Source organism: Hipposideros armiger, unplaced genomic scaffold (genome assembly GCF_001890085.2).
Source record: "Hipposideros armiger isolate ML-2016 unplaced genomic scaffold, ASM189008v1 scaffold_104, whole genome shotgun sequence".
NCBI lineage: Eukaryota > Metazoa > Chordata > Mammalia > Chiroptera > Hipposideridae > Hipposideros > Hipposideros armiger.
Window position 1 is genome coordinate 3212312 of NW_017731454.1, and position 18714 is coordinate 3231025.

Sequence of the window (18714 nt, forward strand, 5' to 3'; positions counted from 1 at the left end):
TTGCTAAGTAGGATTAAAGGATTACATTTCATTTATTATATATTCAATTGTCTGCCTATCTGCTTTTCTCACTATGCATTATGTAGCTCTCATGACCCCAATATTGGGGTACTGGCCTTCTTAAAATGTACTACTTTCAAAGTCTCTGAAGAGGAAATAGATATGAGTACCTGGTAGAAGGCAAATTAAATCTAACAATATACTGTGTAGATGTATATTACAAACAGAGACTCAGGCTGGTCCTATAAAAAAGTGTATATGAAACGGGCTTGTGGGTCCTCATCTCATAGGCCCCTTTCTGTCTTCATACCACCTTTTCTTCTGTGAATCCGGAGCAGGCAATGACAGAAAGCTCTCCCTCTCCCAGAGCAGAACTATTCAGGAGCCCATCGTCTCAGCTCATCTTTCTGTCTGTGGCAGATTAAAAATGGCCACCAATTTTATGACGCGCCCTGCATTGAGATGGAGGAGGTGTACCCTCTCCTTGCATCTGGGCAGCCTCTGTGGCTCCTTTGACTAGCAGAACACTGTGGAAGTGTTCTTCCACACTGTGCCAATACCTAAGCCCAGTATCTAAGCTTAAGAGATCGGAATACTTGCTCTTGGAGCCTTGGGAGATGCCATGTAGGAAGCGTAGATGCCTGTGGGAGAGGCCCTGTGGAGAGGCTGTGAGACACCCACACAGACAGGGAAGGGGCTGGCTGAGCCCAGCCTTCCTGCTATCCCTGCGACGGAACCAGGTCGGCTGCCAGCTGAATCCTATCAACTATAGTGGCCGTTTGAAGTCACTAAGTTTGGGGGTAGTTTTTTGCACAGTAACAGATCATTAGAACCTTGTCCTAGAACAAGGGTGGTATAGCTATATCAAGCCTGCCTTCTGCTCCGGAAACCAAGTTTGACTAGAACATTTCCATTCATTTACTTACTGTCTATGCTGCTTTCCTGCTACAAAGGCAGAGTTGAATAGTTTTGTGACAAAGACCAAATGGTCCACAAAGCTGAAACTATTTACTATGTACTGAAAAAAGCTTGTGACCCCTCTTTTAGAAGAAGCCTTATCCATGAAACTGGGGGGAAGCAGAGTTTGCCACCCCAGAAAAGGACTTCTTGGGATATTATTTTAAGCTGTTTAGTTTTAAGAAACTAAAGTCTCAGGAATAGCCTATGACCTTTGCCCTAGCTGCCTGAAAGAATTCAGATAGAGGACCTGCTCCAGGAAGGGAGCTATCATCATAGATAACTAGAGTTTTATAAGAACTAGTGTGATAGACAGGGAGGAGCCTGGCCAGGCCCTTTTGATCAAAGTCCCCTCTGGGTCCCATTGTTACAGATGCCCTAGCAAACATTCATTTGCCAAACATTTGATTTTCCATCTCCATCTGAATGGTCTTCCTGCCCTTTGAAGCCCCAAACCACAGCCCCTCTTTCTCCTAAGCTTAAAATGGCATAGAAGCTTTAACTGCCAGATTTGTCCCTAGGTCCTGTATTTTTACAGTACCCCTGTATGTACATACATAATTAAATTTGGTTATTTTCTCCTGCTAATCTGTCTCATGTAAACCTGATTACTAGTCCAACCAGAAAAACTTAGCGGAGAAAAAAGAGGAAATTTTACCCTCTCCCACAAAACCCATGATTCTCTCTCTAGGAGAAGGTATAATAACCAGCCTGTTGCCATTCACTATCTAAAGTCTTGATAAAGGAGGACAGAAATCTTACGCTGACTTTGGCCAAAGCAAATGACATTTGGAGAGCCGGTTCACCTCTTTTGGTCTCAGATCCCTCCTTTGCAAATGAGGAAGTTGGACTGGATCAGTCTTTGCCTAGCAGCTTCCCATGAAACACCAGACCCATAGGATGCTCTGTGGAAAAAATGGTTCTATAGTCAAAATGTAGGGGAAGCACTGCACGCTATCTGTCCGAATGGAGATATAAAATGCTCAGTGGTAAGGATTCTGCAGTAAAGAAAGCAGTCTCCCCTTGTTGGTGTGTTTTCTCAGACATTTTTGGTATCAGAGCTCTTTTCCTGTCACATCTGTTGACATCGTATGGGACTCAAATTAGGAGGGGCACATTCCGGGGAATACCACACCAGGTGCTCCAAACGGTCACCTTTTCACTTCCATAGTCCTGGAGTCTAGGATTCATTTTCCTGGCTACAGAGAGTTAAATTTTCTCAGCACTCTTTTAGGCTTCCCTTTCCAAAGAATGCTGCCTTTAATTTCTTAGCAATGTAAGACTCTGCCAGTGTAATATGCTGACTTTTCAGATTGGAGATGCAGTGGCCAATTAAGCAAGTGGCAAAGTTTCTCTGAGAACTAAAATGACACAGTGATCACCAATCTTTGGATGCCAATCATAATTATGGTCTTGAGATAAAGCAGGGACAAATGCAGACACATTTTTAGATTACTACAAGCTTTTATAATCCAGAGATTTCATCACGCATGCCAAAATAGAGTGTATAATTCCTTCTTAGCATTACAAATACTATTCACACAGTATCCAATAAACATGTTAATAATGTAAACAGTGTTCAGAAAATATTAAATACAAGGTAACCTTGCCTATCCAGACTGCTTGTTCAAAACTCCAGGCTATTGGACCAATTATATAAAACAAGCAATTATTTAGCCTGCTGAGAGATAATGAGAGGACAAGGCTGACTCCCCAGTACATGAGGCTGTCTGAAATTCCTGACGTACATACAAGTTCTAAGCAGCTCACAGTACTATCTGCATTTAATGTGCACATATCTTTTCCTGGCTCCAGCATTTCAGATGCAATAAGTTGCATTATATGCACAAACACTCTATTATCAACCCTCTCAGCAGTAAAATACCTCTATTTTAATAAGGCACACGTATTTTCTCCAGTAATTATTAAGAATAAATGTTAATAAGCTCAGTCTCATCAAAAGATCAAATTAACAAGAAACAAGTTCAATTTACCTAAAACACATCTCAAGGAATTACTGAGACTTCTTATAATATTATTACCCAAAACTTGTGCACGTATTAATCCAATCCACTGGTTCTCAACCAGGAGTGTTTTTCCCCCCTAGGGGACATTTACAATGTCTGGAGATGTTTTTGGTTGTCACACTTGGGGGTCGCTAATAGCCAGGGGTGCGGCTGAACACCCTACAATGTACAGGACTGCAACCACCCCAACAAAGAATTATGCAGCTTAAAATGTCAAGAGTGCTGAGGTGGAGGAGACCCTGATCTAAACCACTCTTTTACTTTATTTTATTTATTTATTTATGTTTATATAGTTTGTAGCAGAGGATAGTTTTTAGAGCAGAAAGTTACAGCTCTCGAAACAATATGGGGTCCCGACTGGGATGCCCCTAAACCACTCTTTTAATCGATGAGATTTATGAAGTAATGTCTGCAAGCATATTTATGACCTACCAAATTGTTTGCCAAGAGTTGACTTAGCAAAATGTAATATTATTAGACTCTACATTCCTTGAAGGCAGGAACACATCTTTGTATCCCTCGCATCTAGCAAGGTACCAGGCTTAATGCTTCAATCACGTTTGCTGAATGTATTTTAATTCTTGCCATGAGGGATGATTGTAGGTGAGCCACATGGAATTGAGATGACTAAATATTTGGAATTTGTCTGGTTTAACCACATCAATACCATGTCCTCAGACATGTCTATAAGTATCTGTAAGTATCTGATATTAATGTTTTGAAACAATGAGGATTTCATCTGACATAACATTATCTTCTTATTTTTATACTCTCCTCTTCCTTGGGCTCCACAACCCTCATGGATTCAATATCTGTATGCCGATCACTTCTAAAATCTGGATAGAGAGCCTTAGTGTGGAGAAGGCATTTTAGACACCATATCCATATCTTAGATAGCATACCATATCTACAGCCTTCACCAGGGGAGATTCCTTTTACATCTCTGGACATCTGTTCATAGAGCCAGCTCCACCCCTACCCGCCTACAATTGAATGCAGTTAGAGACAAAGAGCTCACTACTTAGAAAGTCATTTCATTCTCTTTGGCATTTGCATTTGGGCAGACTTATGAAATGCCTTCTTCCTAGTGGGTCCAACTGATCACTCTGTCAAACGCAATTAGACCAGCCTAACTGCTCTTACGTCCACTCAGACCTGCTCCTTGAAACTCCCACGGATCTTAGCGCCACCTCTGGGACCTCACAGAACCAGTCTGCCCTCACAGGGTAGACTTTTTGACATTTATGAAGACACACACGGCAAACAAGTTTTGAGATAGTAATCTGTGTTTTTCCTTCTGTATTTTCCTCTGTTCTTGTCTACCACTCAGGCAGGTAACAGGGTCTTTGCTCCCTTGTCTCACAGGGGGTTTGTGGCAGGAAATTGGCAGCTCTCCACTTCCCCTGTTGTGTTTTGTTTCCCAAAAGCCTAAATTGGTTGGAAAGATTTTGCTAACTGCTTCTGGAAACAAAAAAAGGTGGGATGCTTTTACTACAATCAAAGCAGAGGAAGTTCCTTTAATAGCAACAATAGGGGAAAAGAGACACCTCCTCTCCCTCTGGCAGAGAAGATAGGGAGCTCCCTGGCCCTTGTCCCAGAGAGGAGGGGCTGTGTGCCTCCCTGCCAGGCCAAAGATCCTCTGTTCCAGGTGCAGTCTGGTGAAGCAGGACAGCTATTCCTCAGGATTACATGCACTTGGTGAATGGTTTTCTGAATTGAAACTCTCCCCATCACTCCCTCAGCTTCCTCACCAACCCCACCCTTAGGACGTGGGCTCCTTGGTCTGCCTCAGATTAGGATAAAGGCAGCTGTAAGCATGGCTAAACATCCTGCCTGCCAGTAGGATGGGGTCAAAGTAGAAAATGAGCTATTTCTTGCACTGCCAAATTGGGGACCATAGATGCACTACACTACACAGTTATGTGGGGGGTGGGGGGTATAGTGGACAGAGATTTCTCAGAGTGAGACAGATCTAGCGTTGAATGTTGGGGTTCATTTCCTAATTCCTACCTCCAATAGTTTCTTAAGCAGGAATTGAGCTTTCTCCTCTAGAAAAGTAAGAACAATGTTATCTACTAGGGTGAGCATAGAGGTTCACGCTCATCCATTTGGGTGAGAGCCTGCTATGATGAGTGTAGGCAGCAGACAGTTTGAGCTGCTGCACCTTTGGGATCCATCACAGCATTTAAACCAAGATCATGCTCTCTTGGCTGCTCACAGCCAGTGTCTGAGCACAGCACGGGGACTGGAGCCTGGACATTTCTGCCAGACATAAAACTCTCTAAAAGGCAGCCGAATGGGAAAGGAAGAAGTAAAACTGTCATTATTTGCAAATGACATGATACTATATATAGAGACCCCTAAAGATACCACCAAAAAACTATTAGAACTGATAAATGAATTCAGTAAAGTAGCAGGATACAAAATTCATATTTGTAAATCAGTTGCATTTTTATATACCAATAATGGATTATCAGAAAGAGAAATTAAGAAAACAATCCCATTTACAATGGCATAAAAAGAACCCACCTAGGAATAAATTTAACCAAAGAGTTTAAAAGACTTGTACTTAGAAAATTATAAGACATTGAAGAAATTAAAGAAAATACATATAAATGGAGGCATATACCATGCTCATGGATGGAAAGAATTAACGTCATTAAAATATCCATACTATCCAAAGCATCTATAGACTCAATAAAATCCCTATCAAAATACCAACGGCATTTTTCACAGAACTCGAGCATATATTCCTAAAATTTATCTGGAACTATAAAAGATCCTGAATAGTCATAGCAACCTTGAGAAAGAAGAACAAAGTTGGAGGTCATCATCTACCTGATATCAAACAATACTGCAAGGCTACAGCAATCAAAACAGTATGGTAATGACATAAAAACAAACACACAGGTCAGAGAGCCCAGAAATAAACCCACGCATATATGGTCATTTAATCTATCACAAAATAGGCAAGAATATACAGTGGAGTAAAGACAGTCTATTCAGTAAATGGTGTTGGGAAAACTGGACAGACACATGCAAAAAAAAAATGAAACTAGACCACCTTCCTATACCATATACAAGAATAAACTCAAAACGGATTAAAGGCTTAAATGTAAGATCCGAAACCATAAAACTCCTAGAAGAAAATATAGGCAATAAACTGTCTGACATTGCCCTTAGTAATATTTTTTCTGATATGTTGTCTTGGGCAAGGGAAACAAAAGAAAACATAAACAAATGAGACTACATTAAACTATAAAGCTTTTGCACAGCAAAGGAAACCATCAACAAAACGAAAGGACAACCTACTGAATGGGAGAAGATTTTCACCAGTGATATATCCAATAAGGGTTAATATCCAAAATTTATGAAGAACTCACACAACTTCACACCAAAAAAACTAACAATCCAATTTAAAAATGGGCAAAGGGGCCGGCCGAGTGGCGCATTGGTTAAGAGCTGGCTTGGGACGCCAGAGGACCCCGGTTCGGATCCCACATATGAGGGCCAGTGACACTGCCCTCCACAGCTAAGATGCTGAACAACAGCTCAACCTGGAGCTGGGCTGCCGGGAGTTGCCGGTGACGGCGTAGGCTGCATGCAGCCCCTGTGGCAGTGGGTTGCCATGGGCTACCGTGTGTAGCCAGCAGCCAGCATGAGCGGCCAGCAGCCACAGTGAGCGGCCGTCCAGAAGCCGGCGACTGATCTGCCTCGCCCGGGAAGAGAGCAATGATGGTGCCAACTTGGGCCAGTGAAGCAACGTCCTCCACCACTAGACTGACGAACAAAAGGACAGCAACTTGTCTGTTCCCCTTCCCCCAAATTCCTCAGTGCTGTTCTAATTCCCCAATAAAAATCTTTGAAAAAAAAAAAATGGGCAAAGGCCTTGAGTAGATATTTCTCCGAAGAGGACATACAGATGGCCAATAGACATATGAAAAGATGCCTGACATCACTAATTATCAGAGAAATGCAAATTAAAGCCAAAATGAGATATTACATCAAACATTTCAGAATGGCTATTATCAATAATTCAACAAACATGTGCTGGTGAGGATGTGAGGAAAAGTAAACCTTCTTGCACTGTTGGTGGGATTGCATATTAGTGCAGCCACTATGGAAATCAGTATGGAGGTTCCTCAAAAAATTACAAATAGAACTACCTTATGACCCAGTAATTCCACCTCTGGGTATTTATCCAAAGAAATCCAAAACACTAATTCAAAAAGATATGCACTCTTACATTCATTGCATCATTATTTACAATAACCAAGACATGGAAGTAACCTAAGTGCTCATCAATAGACGACTGGATAAAGATGTGGTACATATATACAGTGAATATTACTTGGCCATAAAAAAGGATGAAATATTACTATTTGCAACAACATGGATGGAGACCTGGAAGGTATTACGGTAAACAAAGTAAGTGATATAGACAAGGACAAATACCATATGATTTCACTTATATATGGAATTTAAAGAACAAAATAAATGAACAAGCAAAACAGAAACAGTCTCATAGATACAGGGAACAAACTGATGGTTGCCAGATGGGAGGTGGTTTGGGGACAGGGTGAAAAAGGTGAAGGGATTAAGAAGTACAAATTGGTAGTTATGAAATAGTCACGGAGATGTAAAGTGAAGCACAGGGAATATAGTCCATATGGTAATAAGTATGTATAGTGCCAGGGGGGTACTAGACTAAAAAGAGGGATCGCTTCTTAAATTATATAAATGTCTAACCACTACACTGTACATCTGAAACTAATGTAAAATAATAATGAATGTCAACTGTAATTGAAAAATTAAAAAAGGGGGGAAAAGGTGAAGGGGTTAAGAAGTATAAATTGGTAGTTACAAAATAGTCATGGAGATGTAAAGTACAGCATAGGGAATATAGTCAATTATATAAATGTCTAACTATTATGCTGTACATCTGAAACTAATATAAAATAATACTGAATGTCAACTGTAATTGAAAATTTTTAAAAAGGGGGGAAAAGGTGAAGGGGAATAAGAAGTTCAAATTTCCAGGTATAAAACAAATAAGTCATGGGGATGTAATGAACAGCATGGGGAATATAGTCAATAAGATTGTGATAGCGTGGTACTATGTCAGATGGTTGCTGGATTNTTCCATTGTGTTTGAATCATACATTTTGGGATTTATTAAGGCAGTCTATCCCATACCAAAGTACTTAGCAATTTACATAATTGCACTGAAGTATTCTGATTTCTTAAACTAAAATCTCAATTGTTAGATCTAAAATCTCAGTTTAATTTCTTTGTATATTGTCCCAGAAATGAATATTTTTAACACAATTATCCAGAAGGCTTTTTTTTTGACAAAGATATAAAATTTATACTTAAAGCAGTATTATGCTTGCTTTTTTCCTTAAAATACAGTGTTTATTAAATATGGGTAAGTTGGATTCATTTAACCATACTTTCTAGTACACGTTCTTTAAGTATTCTTCATTTCTAATAAGTCTTCAGGTATTTGGAGGTGGTTATTTTCACTAGGAGTACACTCTGCTTTGTGAAAGTGCTTAGCACTTAGTCTTGAGTCAATATGAACTTTTTGCCATTTCTTGCAAAATACAAAAACTCATTCTAGACATTTATCACAAAACTGAAATGATGAATTTATCTGATGGCTAAAGACTGAGCCATAGTGATACTGGGTAGGATACAAAATAAACCAATAAAATAACAAGGTAATTTCTACTAAAACAAACATCTAAAAAACAGAACTAAACATCTAAAAAAGTACTATTCCCTCCAAAATGGTCTTACGAGGAAAACATTTCTTGCACTCTTCTTTTGAGGAAGTTAAGTACTTTTATATTTATACTTTCATAGAATACACACACATACTCACGTGTAATTCCCAAATGATATTGACCACCTTGGCCAGCAAACTGTCATATTTATCAGAAATAGTCTATATTTTAAATAAGTAATTTTCATAAAACAAGTTTGGTATGAATTCAGTAACAAGTGAGAAAATAAAGACCAACACATACATTTAAATAAAACAAAAGGATGATTTTCCTTTTCAAAGTCCTTTTTCCCTTGGAGACTCAATGCTATACTTCATAACTTCCTATTTTCAAAGCTCTTTTATTATATTCTTCCCTGAATATATGAGTTAACTTTAAATTAGAGATCTTTTGCGATCGCTGGAAACACAGATCCACAAATCAATCTATCATACATGTTTGGTTAAAGGAAAATAAAAATATAAAAATATCTATATGTCTCACCTCCCATCAAACCTGTGCTTCAGGAAATCAAAGAGGGCTTTCTGCATCATGTCTGTTACCTTTGCAGGGGTGAGAAAAAAAGAATGAGGCAAACGGAGAGAGAGAAAGAGAGAAGTCAAAAGTGAGAGAGGTGGAAGGGCAGGGCACTATGGCTGAGCAAAGACCTTATCACAGCCTGTCCTTTCCGAGGGGTAGGTTACTGTAGAAAGTGTTTTTCATTCTAAACACTTGCAGTTACTAAAATTTTTCCCCTTGGTTCTCCTTCAAGGTGTTGAGGACTGAACGGGCAGTATTCACTGGACCCAAGGCACACCCCACACTACACCACCCGCCCTNAAGATATTACTTTCAGTTATGACACATTCATGAAAAAATAATTAGTATTTCCATGTTGGGAATGGAACAGCTGTAAGATCCTTCTATACTCTCCTTGCTACAACTAATATACAGCCCTGTTAGTATACTAATTTTTTTTTAAGTCCTAGTCTTAATAGAGAAAAGTGTCCCAGAGAACAGATAGCGAGCGCACTGTCAAGACAACAGGAATGGAAAGCCTGCATAGACCTCAGTATTCTTCCTGGATCTTTCGCTTGCTGGCTGCATGACCGAGTCATGCCATATTGTGAGCTTTAGTATCGTAATCAATACGGTAGTGATAGGAGCGTCGCCAAACTATCTCACAGGATTGTCATTAGCAGTAAACAAGGTAATACATAAAAGTGCTTTCTTAAATCATTGTTCATAGTATCCTAGGCTGATAGGTATATATGTAATGTATATAAGACAATTAGTAGAAATTTGAAGACTTGAAAAAGACAGTTTCTTTATAGCCTATCCTCAAAAATTAGCAGTCTACCATGAACTCTCTAATCTCCAGAGTCGGTGAAATTTATATATACTTCAAGGGTGGGAGAATCAGGTAGGACATATTGTAATCAAAACCTGCTAACTTTAATATTCGTGTGTGGCATTAAAGTGTTCAATTAACTATCTCTAGTGTTTGTCCACCGATGAGTCTGCATTTGAATAGAAGAATGATAGGAGGAGATGATAAGAGAATGATATTGATTATGAAACATAAGGCACTGTGTTGCTCTTTTCCATGTGTTGACATCAGTTATAAGTTTTCTTTCTTCCATGGTCTGGCTGCTTTGTGATAGCATCACTTGTTCCCATTTCCTTTTATAAATAAATACTACTTCTCTGAGTCTACCTAAGTTGTATTCCCAGTCTCTTTTCTTTAATTCTTTCTCAAATCCTTTTCTTTCCCCTTGAACTAATAACTTCCTTTCGTTTCAGATCTTATCTGTAGACGTTACCTGATGTTCACTTAGGAATTTTGGCCATGACCAGCCAGTTACAAAGTCTCCAATAAGGGCCATAGAACTGATCTGATCCAGTTGTCAACAAGCCTAAAGTAACAACTTTATTGGGATTTGAAATCATTAGCAGAGGACAACAAATTGCAATTAGTTTGCTTGCTCTTNGTAAGATATCCTATGGGAAGAGTGGGGTTTTCCGCACAAGGGGAAATACGGCATACTATGATAGTTTCTCTGGGAGTTTCAAACGTGCATTACCCTTTGTATCTTAATGGCTCTCAGAAGTCTTGCAGTAAAGAAACATGTCAATTGTTTAATTTGTAATTTCCAAATTTATTTGACCATGGAAAACATCTTGAATGTAGCAACTACTTCGTATCTTTTAAAATGAACATTTCATGGAATCTATTTTAGAGCTCTCTATAGCAAGGCATACTAGAGCCCTAACACAATGGTCTCAATCTGCTTTTTCAGTTTCTTCTGTTGCTCTCAAACCATGCCACCCACTCCCCTTTTCTAAGCATGCTCTGTACAAAATTAGTTGTTTCTGAACCAATGTTTTTTTTTAATATTCTGATGCCTTTGTACATTCTTGTCTGCTTTGAACAACCAGCTCAAATATAACTTCTGAGACATCTTCTCAGACCCTCTTACTCCCTATCCTTTTTTCTTTAAACCCCTAGCTCTTTGCTCATAATGCTATTTTCAAAGAGTATTTTAACCATCTCGTTTCTCTCTCTGTTTGCTCATGGGGAAGATACTTTGTCTTAGTCACTTTCATACTTCCTAAGTCTGGCATAATGCACAGCATAGAACAAGAGTTCACGAAACATTTGATGAAGGAATCTACAAATGTGCATTATTAACAAGCAGGCAAACAGACATACGTGACTCACAGAGGGGTTATTATAATAGATTACCATTAAATTAACTCCAATGGCTGTGGTATATGAATTTTCAGAGTAAAGGGGAAAACCAGTGAGCTGACATCTACCTTGTTTCTTCCTCAGCATTTTGTGCATATGGTTAAAGTTAGGCAACCTAGCTTACGCTTTTAAGTATCTTTTAGCTTCTCATTATCCATCAGAGGAAGGAGTGGTTAAAAGCCAATGTCACTGTGAGGAGTGAGAGGAGAGTGGAGGACGAGAACAGAGAACAGGTACTTGTTTGAGAAATCTTCAATCTAATTTGGCACGCTTCTCACCCATGATATTTGACTTTAGCCAGTTGCCTAACCTGATTCACCATCATCAACTCTGCCATCTTCACCTCCTCAAGGTCAAAACACTGTACCTTTCAGAGTGTTTTGCTCTGTATGTGGAAGGCTTTAAATACAGGACTGAAAAATAAAACCCACTGATGTCCGGGATCTTGTCCTCACAAGCGCTGAAAACTAATCCCATTTGGTATGTTTAGCATTCTTTCACAAAGCAACCATCCGACAAACATTTATTGAGCAATTCCTGTATGCCAGTCCCATGCCAGGAATACAGAAATTATACTTTGTAGCCTTTTTCCAACCTTCACAATTCTTGGCTTGGGGTCAAGGCACAGCCTTCAATGAATTCTTGATGAGATGTGTGGACAAGGAATTTATCTTGAAAATTTTTTTTAAGTTTTCAATCATCTATAGAGTTCATTTCAGTAGTTTAAAAAATGTAGTGGCATCGATGACCCCCATCTTTCCTACTCTGCCCATGGGGAAGAGAGCAGTAAAACAAGTTGCCTTCAGTTGTGAATGCAAAAGAGACTCCTAGAAAGTTATAGGTGGACCCCACCACTCTTGGCAATCATAGAAACCACAAACAGGCTATTGAGATGAATGTTGTGATTCACCAGCAGCATGGACTTGCTTCTGTGGGTGGTGACTTCCCCTTCCACAGCCCTGCTCCTATACGGCTTGATGGAGCTAACCACATAGTGCGTTTATTTCTTCTCCATCATGGTGAATTTCAGGATGCATTCTCACTTGTGCTTACTAGGTGCACTTAAAGATGTGACCATTCTGGGTACTACCAGCTAGCATCAGAGGCAACAGTAAGAACACCATGATCAAGCTTTCTTCTGAAGACCTGAGAAGGCTGAACATGTCATATCCTTTCATGTCGGCTGTGACTCAGGTATGACACATAACATTAGCTGAACTGAGAAACCTGGGCAAAGTGGAGATGAGTGGCTTCACACGGTTAGGCAGTAACAGACTAGGAGAGCCCCTTGAGGGTTCTTCCCACCTGACTACTAATTAGCTAATTGACTAGAGCTCGGAGAGGAGGCTCTGGCTGCTGCAGGACTGCTCCCTTCTTTCCCATGGATAGCATTCTCTTTAGTTAATCAGTGCTTCCCCATTCAGAATGGGGAGCAAAGTGGAAAAGCCATTCCCAAACGCAACACGCCATTGCAGTAGGAAAGCACAGCTTGGAGATATAACACATTTGAGCATCTTACCTAAGCTGGACCGAGTGTTCGAACGTTCAATTATTGCTCTCTTGCTGGGATTATTTAGGACAGACCTCTTAGCAAGAGAAATGTCAGCTGTCACTCTCGTTATTGATATCCTATGAATAGGAACACAGAACAAAACAAGCCAGTAAAAATGTCATGGGGCTCTCCAAGTGATTCATCACCATAGTACTTAATAACCACTTTACATACTACAGTGCAACCGCAGTAAAATAAACATTGGCCACAAGTATTTTAAACAGGCTTTGGTTAGTATTAACATACAAGCAGAGCAGAATGGGGGAAGGTTTGGGCTATTTAACACAAATTGTTTGCTATAAAAATGCAGCTCTTCCTCTACTGTTGTCTGCTTTGCTGAATTCTCTCTAATGCAGACCACACCAGGAGGCAATCAAAACATATGAATAAACCATGCTTTTTCCAGGAAGCAGCAATACAATTTCCCTACAATTCACAGTTGTGTTGCAATTGAACAAGACCTTCAGGAACTACAAATGCTCTGCCCTGGCGTATTAATGGTGCTGGTCAAAGGGGGAAATCCTCTTCATTTTGATCATGAAAGACAATCCACCAGTTGGTATTGTAGCTATGTTGCATTCCTGGTGCTCAACAGTTCATTCATGACGCATGAAGCATGTCTCCGCAGGCTGAAAGGAATGTTTTATTTCTAAGAATATGGAAAACATGATTTCTCGTCTGCGGGAACAACATTCTTTAGCATATTTGCACATGACTTTGAATGCAGATGGTGGGCAGTCAGAAGACACTATACCTGAGGGCAGTGTTAGGATCATGCCAGGATTATACATTAGAAAGTATCCTGGAGTCACGCTAGAGAAGCACAAAGCAAAGACACTGCAAATGAATGGAGAGAGGGGTCTATTTGCATATGATTCATCAAATGAGAATCACTGGAACTTAGAATTTTAAAAATTCTTTATTTTAAACTGGGATTGTGCAACTTCAGATTATTGTCTACCTGTAGAATGCAAAAAATGCCTCCCTAAGCCAGTTCCTGCCACCATGGACATTTCTCCATTCTTATCTGCATAGCGTGGCAGAGTTCCAGAAAGGAGACAAAAAGAGTAGTGCCCTTTCCCCTTCATACTTAGTCAGTGTGCCCATTCTCCTAATTTTCAAACTCCTTTGGGGGTTGGAGCAGGGAAGGGGCGGAGTTATTAACAATTGTTGAGTCGCATGGCAGCTCACACCTGTGTTGGGACAACACTATCAGCACTCTCAGGAGACTCCAGTGACATGAAGCCTTGGGGAGAATTAAAAATATTCCTTTTTCATAAATGGTTGGAAATCGCTTCTTTAAAGTAACAGGCCGTGCAAAAATTCTGCTGCTATTTTAAAGCAAAGTACCCCTTGCTTGTGTCATTGTATTTATAAAGTGTAGATGGTCAGAAAGTTTTAAATTTGTAGAATGCTTAGGCCCTAATAAATTACTTGAGGCGTCTTCAAATTGTTTTCTGCAGAAATCAAGAGTTTCGGGAACTACCTCCAGGGCCACGGAGAACACTCAATGCAGGCTGAGTCGTTGGAGCTCCATTTTTTCCACCCTCAATGACACGCAAACATCTCTGCATTTCTGTTTTCCACCTTGGGGCTTTATATATGATTTCATTGTAAAAAGTTGTTCAACTGCTAAAAGATGTTGGGAAACTCCAGTCAAGTAAAATTTCTTCATTTTACCAAGAAGAAACGGAGACACAGAGAGGAAGTTCCACAGTTAGTTAGAAGCTGAGAAGGTCTAAAACCCACGGCCTCGAGCAGCAGGCCAGCACTTAGTCATCTGACTTACAATTAATTCTCTTACAGTTTCAGTTTTCTTCTCCAGCAACCCCAGATCTCCAGATAGGAGCCAGATCATCAAGTGCAAATACATAGTCACTCCTGGCCATGTGTTGCTAGATGGTCAAGATTTACTCGGGTTAAAGTCAGGTGAGCCCATATCTGAGTCCCCATTATTCTGTTGCCTGCTGCAACTTGAGGATGAACTCTCATAGGCTGTCATTGCGGTCATAGTTCCTTTTACTTACAGAATAGGGTTTGTTTGTTGATTTTTGTTTCTGGTTTTGTTGTTGCTGTTATTTTTATTTCTTTTGTTGTATTACGAATGAAGTTGCTGGTTAGAAANTAGGAAAAGGTGATGCTGCTGTAAATATCGTCACTGAAAAGGGCTTGTACCGGAATCCCATTATTTATTTTTGCTTGTCCGGTACAAATTCAAGTTCATGTCACTCACTGAAAAGTTCTCCCTTCCATAACCAAATGGATTGACAGGGTGTGTGGGATCTTGAATGTTCAAGACTATCATGCAACTCTATTTTCTTGGGCTTTGCATAATAGCATACAATTCTCATTTCCCACAACATCACTGATGTTTAATGTATGATCTGTATTAGAAGTATGAATTTAAAGAGTCCACATAGCTATCAGTTTTCATATTACCTAATCGGATGGCCAGAAATAGTTCATGTTGCTTTGAAAGGTGACTAGCTTTCAGGATATCAATGTAAAGAATTTAGACAATTAGGCTTATTTGCAAAATCCTTCTGAAATCACATTCTACATTTGTTACTAATAATAACATACCTGTCTCTTTTTTCTCACATGTCAAAAACAACTTTAAAGAAAAAAAAGGGAGATTTTTCTCATGAGAAAAGTTTGAAAACTAAAATTTAGTTTTATTGCAGTGAATTTCAGCCTCAGGCTGTTGGGGTATGCTCTCCATTTGTTGTTTTCATTAAACTGCCACTGGTTTAGTGTAACTCCTGGCCAGGACTATAACTAGAACAAGTCTATATTGCTTTAAGCTTCAAACCTGAATAGAATGTTTTCTGAAGGAGGAAAAAGGCCATGATGCAACTGGGCTGCTCTCCTACAGAGAACCCGTGAGTCTCTGGGTAAATAACTCAGAAATAACTGGGCCTTATTTACTCTGCACCAGCAATGAGGTAAGTGTGGTTTCTGACAAGCCCTGAGGGCAGGCACGCCTACTGCATAACCAACACAAAATTCCTGGGCAGTGGGCACTCTGGCATGAGCAGAGAGGTTCTTGGGCAGAGCAAACCAGGAGGCTTGCGGAGGGCCACGCGATATAACAAAGTGGGACCACTATTTGGATAATATATAAATAGAATGCAATAAGTTGTATGTGTGAAGAAGAGAAAGGCATATTTATCTGCATAGCTCATTTTCTTAAAAAAAAAAACCCTTTAATCAAACCTGACAGTCTTGAGGCCTGCTGAGTGGCTCAGTTGGTTAAGAGCTCACTCAAGAGTGCGAGCTCTGAGCAACAGAGTCGCCGGTTCGATTCCCGGCCCGAACTGAGCTGCCGCTGAGCTGCCCACAGGTGGCAGGATGGCTCAGCTAAAAAAACTAAAACAAAACAAAACAAAACAAACCTGACAGTCTTGACTACCCTGGCTGATGCTCAGGAGGGTTCCAATGGAAGTTTCATTATGAACCCACTCCAGACAAATGGAGCTCTGAGAAGTCATGGGCTATGCTGGAGAGATCTCAATGAATGCTTCTATAACCTGACCATGCTGATCTGGGCCCACCTTTCTCCAGCATCTCTATCTATCACCTGTGATCTNTATAACCACAGGGCTCTTCTAGTTCCAAAAAATCCTCAACCCTCAATGTCATTATCTTTTATACCTATCTGAACTTTCAGGCAGCAAAGTTAAGGGAAGTCAAACCAGTATGTTTCCTTTCTCTTTTCTTCTCATCAAAGTGTCCGCATGACTGGATTAAATAGGTTGCTGAGTGTTTGTGAGGTGATCAAGGCAGCAGTAAGGACATGGGGCACCGGACACGAAGTTCAAGTCTTACTACAGCAGACCCCACCCAGTTCTGGATTCCTGTATGTAGCCCACACAACAGCTTCAGTGTGTACCAAGAAAGCCTTTAGGTTTAGGACAACATACCAATATTGTCATCATTCTAGAATAAAAACAACAATGCTGATATGAAAATAAAAATTGCCACCCTCTCCTTACTAGTCAAGAATGATTAGAACAAAAAATGATTGTACTTACTGGGGGACACTGTGCCAGTTTATCAGCTGCCACCAGTTGCACATTTAAGTGTTTACTTTGGGACTTTCCTCTAGATTTAATCAACCTCTGTAAAACCTGAGAGAAGAAGACATGAATCTGATAAAACTGTCAATAAGTTAAAAGGAAACCAAATAAACCAAAGCCCTTTTTTTATAGTCTGTTTAGCACTGTGTATTAATAGAGAGAAAATGCAATGTGACAAATCATATATATAAACTCTGTAATGACATCATCCACTTACACTGGCTTTCAGTGATAGTGGATTTGGTATGTTCATCCTATTCTCGTGCCATATGAGATCTTGGTGGGATCTTGAATTCCTGCCCTAGATTTTACCCAGAGATTTCAAAGACAGCCCTGCAAAAGTGGAGGAACTGCTCTGTACCAGGTCATTTACTCGTATGTCCAAATTCAGATGAGTAATAATTGTGGTTCACTATCCAATGTCAGATAAATATCAGAGTCATTTATATATTTGGTCCTTTTTGTCACTGATAATTATCGAGGCAGTCCAGTTTACTTTACATTAATGAGGTAATTTCATGACAGAAATCTAAGCAAAACATTAGCACTGTATATTGCCACATATAAANAAAGTGAGAGAGGTAGAAGGGCAGGGCACTATGGCTGAGCAAAGACCTTATCACAGCCTGTCCTTTCCGAGGGGTAGGTTACTGTAGAAAGTGTTTTTCATTCTAAACACCTGCAGTTACTAAAATTTTTCCCCTTGGTTCTCCTTCAAGGTGTTGAGGACTGAACAGGCAGTATTCACTGGACCCAAGGCACACCCCACACTACACCACCCGCCCTCACTGCTGACAGGCGGCTTCCATCGGTACCTATATGGAAGCAGACCCTGGAGGAGCCAGCTCCAGGTATCTGTCTCCTAGATTCTTGATCAAGAGCGGAAGCATAACAGACGGGTAGTTGTACCTCATAACCCTTCAGAGACGGCCCCACTAACACCACCGGACGCATGGATGGCACAACATCGTAAGGAGGGATGTGCTCCGTCTGAAAGAGAGGATTTGACAGGCGTGACAAGGTGAGGATAAGTACACCTCCTCCACAGCCACAACACTCATCATTCTCAGTTCAGGTGAGAAATGATTACCACAGGCCCCCACCGACAAAGCTCACCCCTTATTTTCAAGGTCACTGAAATGGAGCATTGCAGGCACTTTGGGTAGAAACCTTAACAGTAGATTTAAAAAGGAAACACAACTTACCACTTTTTGCTTCTGCTTTGCTAAAAGACAACAATGAGAGCCATATCAAAATATGTAATCTCTGTAAATAATAGTACATGATTTTAAAAGATGGAAGAATGGACCAACTTGTCCCTCTAAATCTCATCATTTGGCTATCACCCACTCTGCAGAAGGATGTTCTAGTATTTCATTCAGGACAGCCCAATTTTGAGGATACCAACAAACAGACAATATCCTCCCTGTACAAACCACCTGGTATCCTGATTTCACATTGGGTGGGGAGGGAGGTCTTCACAACAACACTGGAAGTTCTGGGCCAGCATGGGCCGCGGGATATTCCCTGCCGAACACAGCACACAGTGTGGCTGGGAACAACTGGGACAAGTAAAATG

The 18714-nt window shown here is 40.2% G+C and overlaps 1 protein-coding gene across 1 annotated transcript in view; it reads right to left on the bottom strand.

The window, feature by feature from the left end:
- CACNB4 (calcium voltage-gated channel auxiliary subunit beta 4) overlaps nucleotides 1–18714 on the bottom strand; it is a 281243-nt gene that overhangs the window by 9113 nt on the left and 253416 nt on the right. Inside the window, exons 7-9 of the mRNA XM_019646510.1 lie at nucleotides 18341–18360; nucleotides 18045–18125; nucleotides 17091–17186 (exon numbers count right to left, since the gene is read on the bottom strand). Of these exons, the coding sequence (XP_019502055.1) occupies nucleotides 17091–17186; nucleotides 18045–18125; nucleotides 18341–18360 (197 nt within the window). The remainder of the gene's footprint in view (nucleotides 1–17090; nucleotides 17187–18044; nucleotides 18126–18340; nucleotides 18361–18714) is intronic.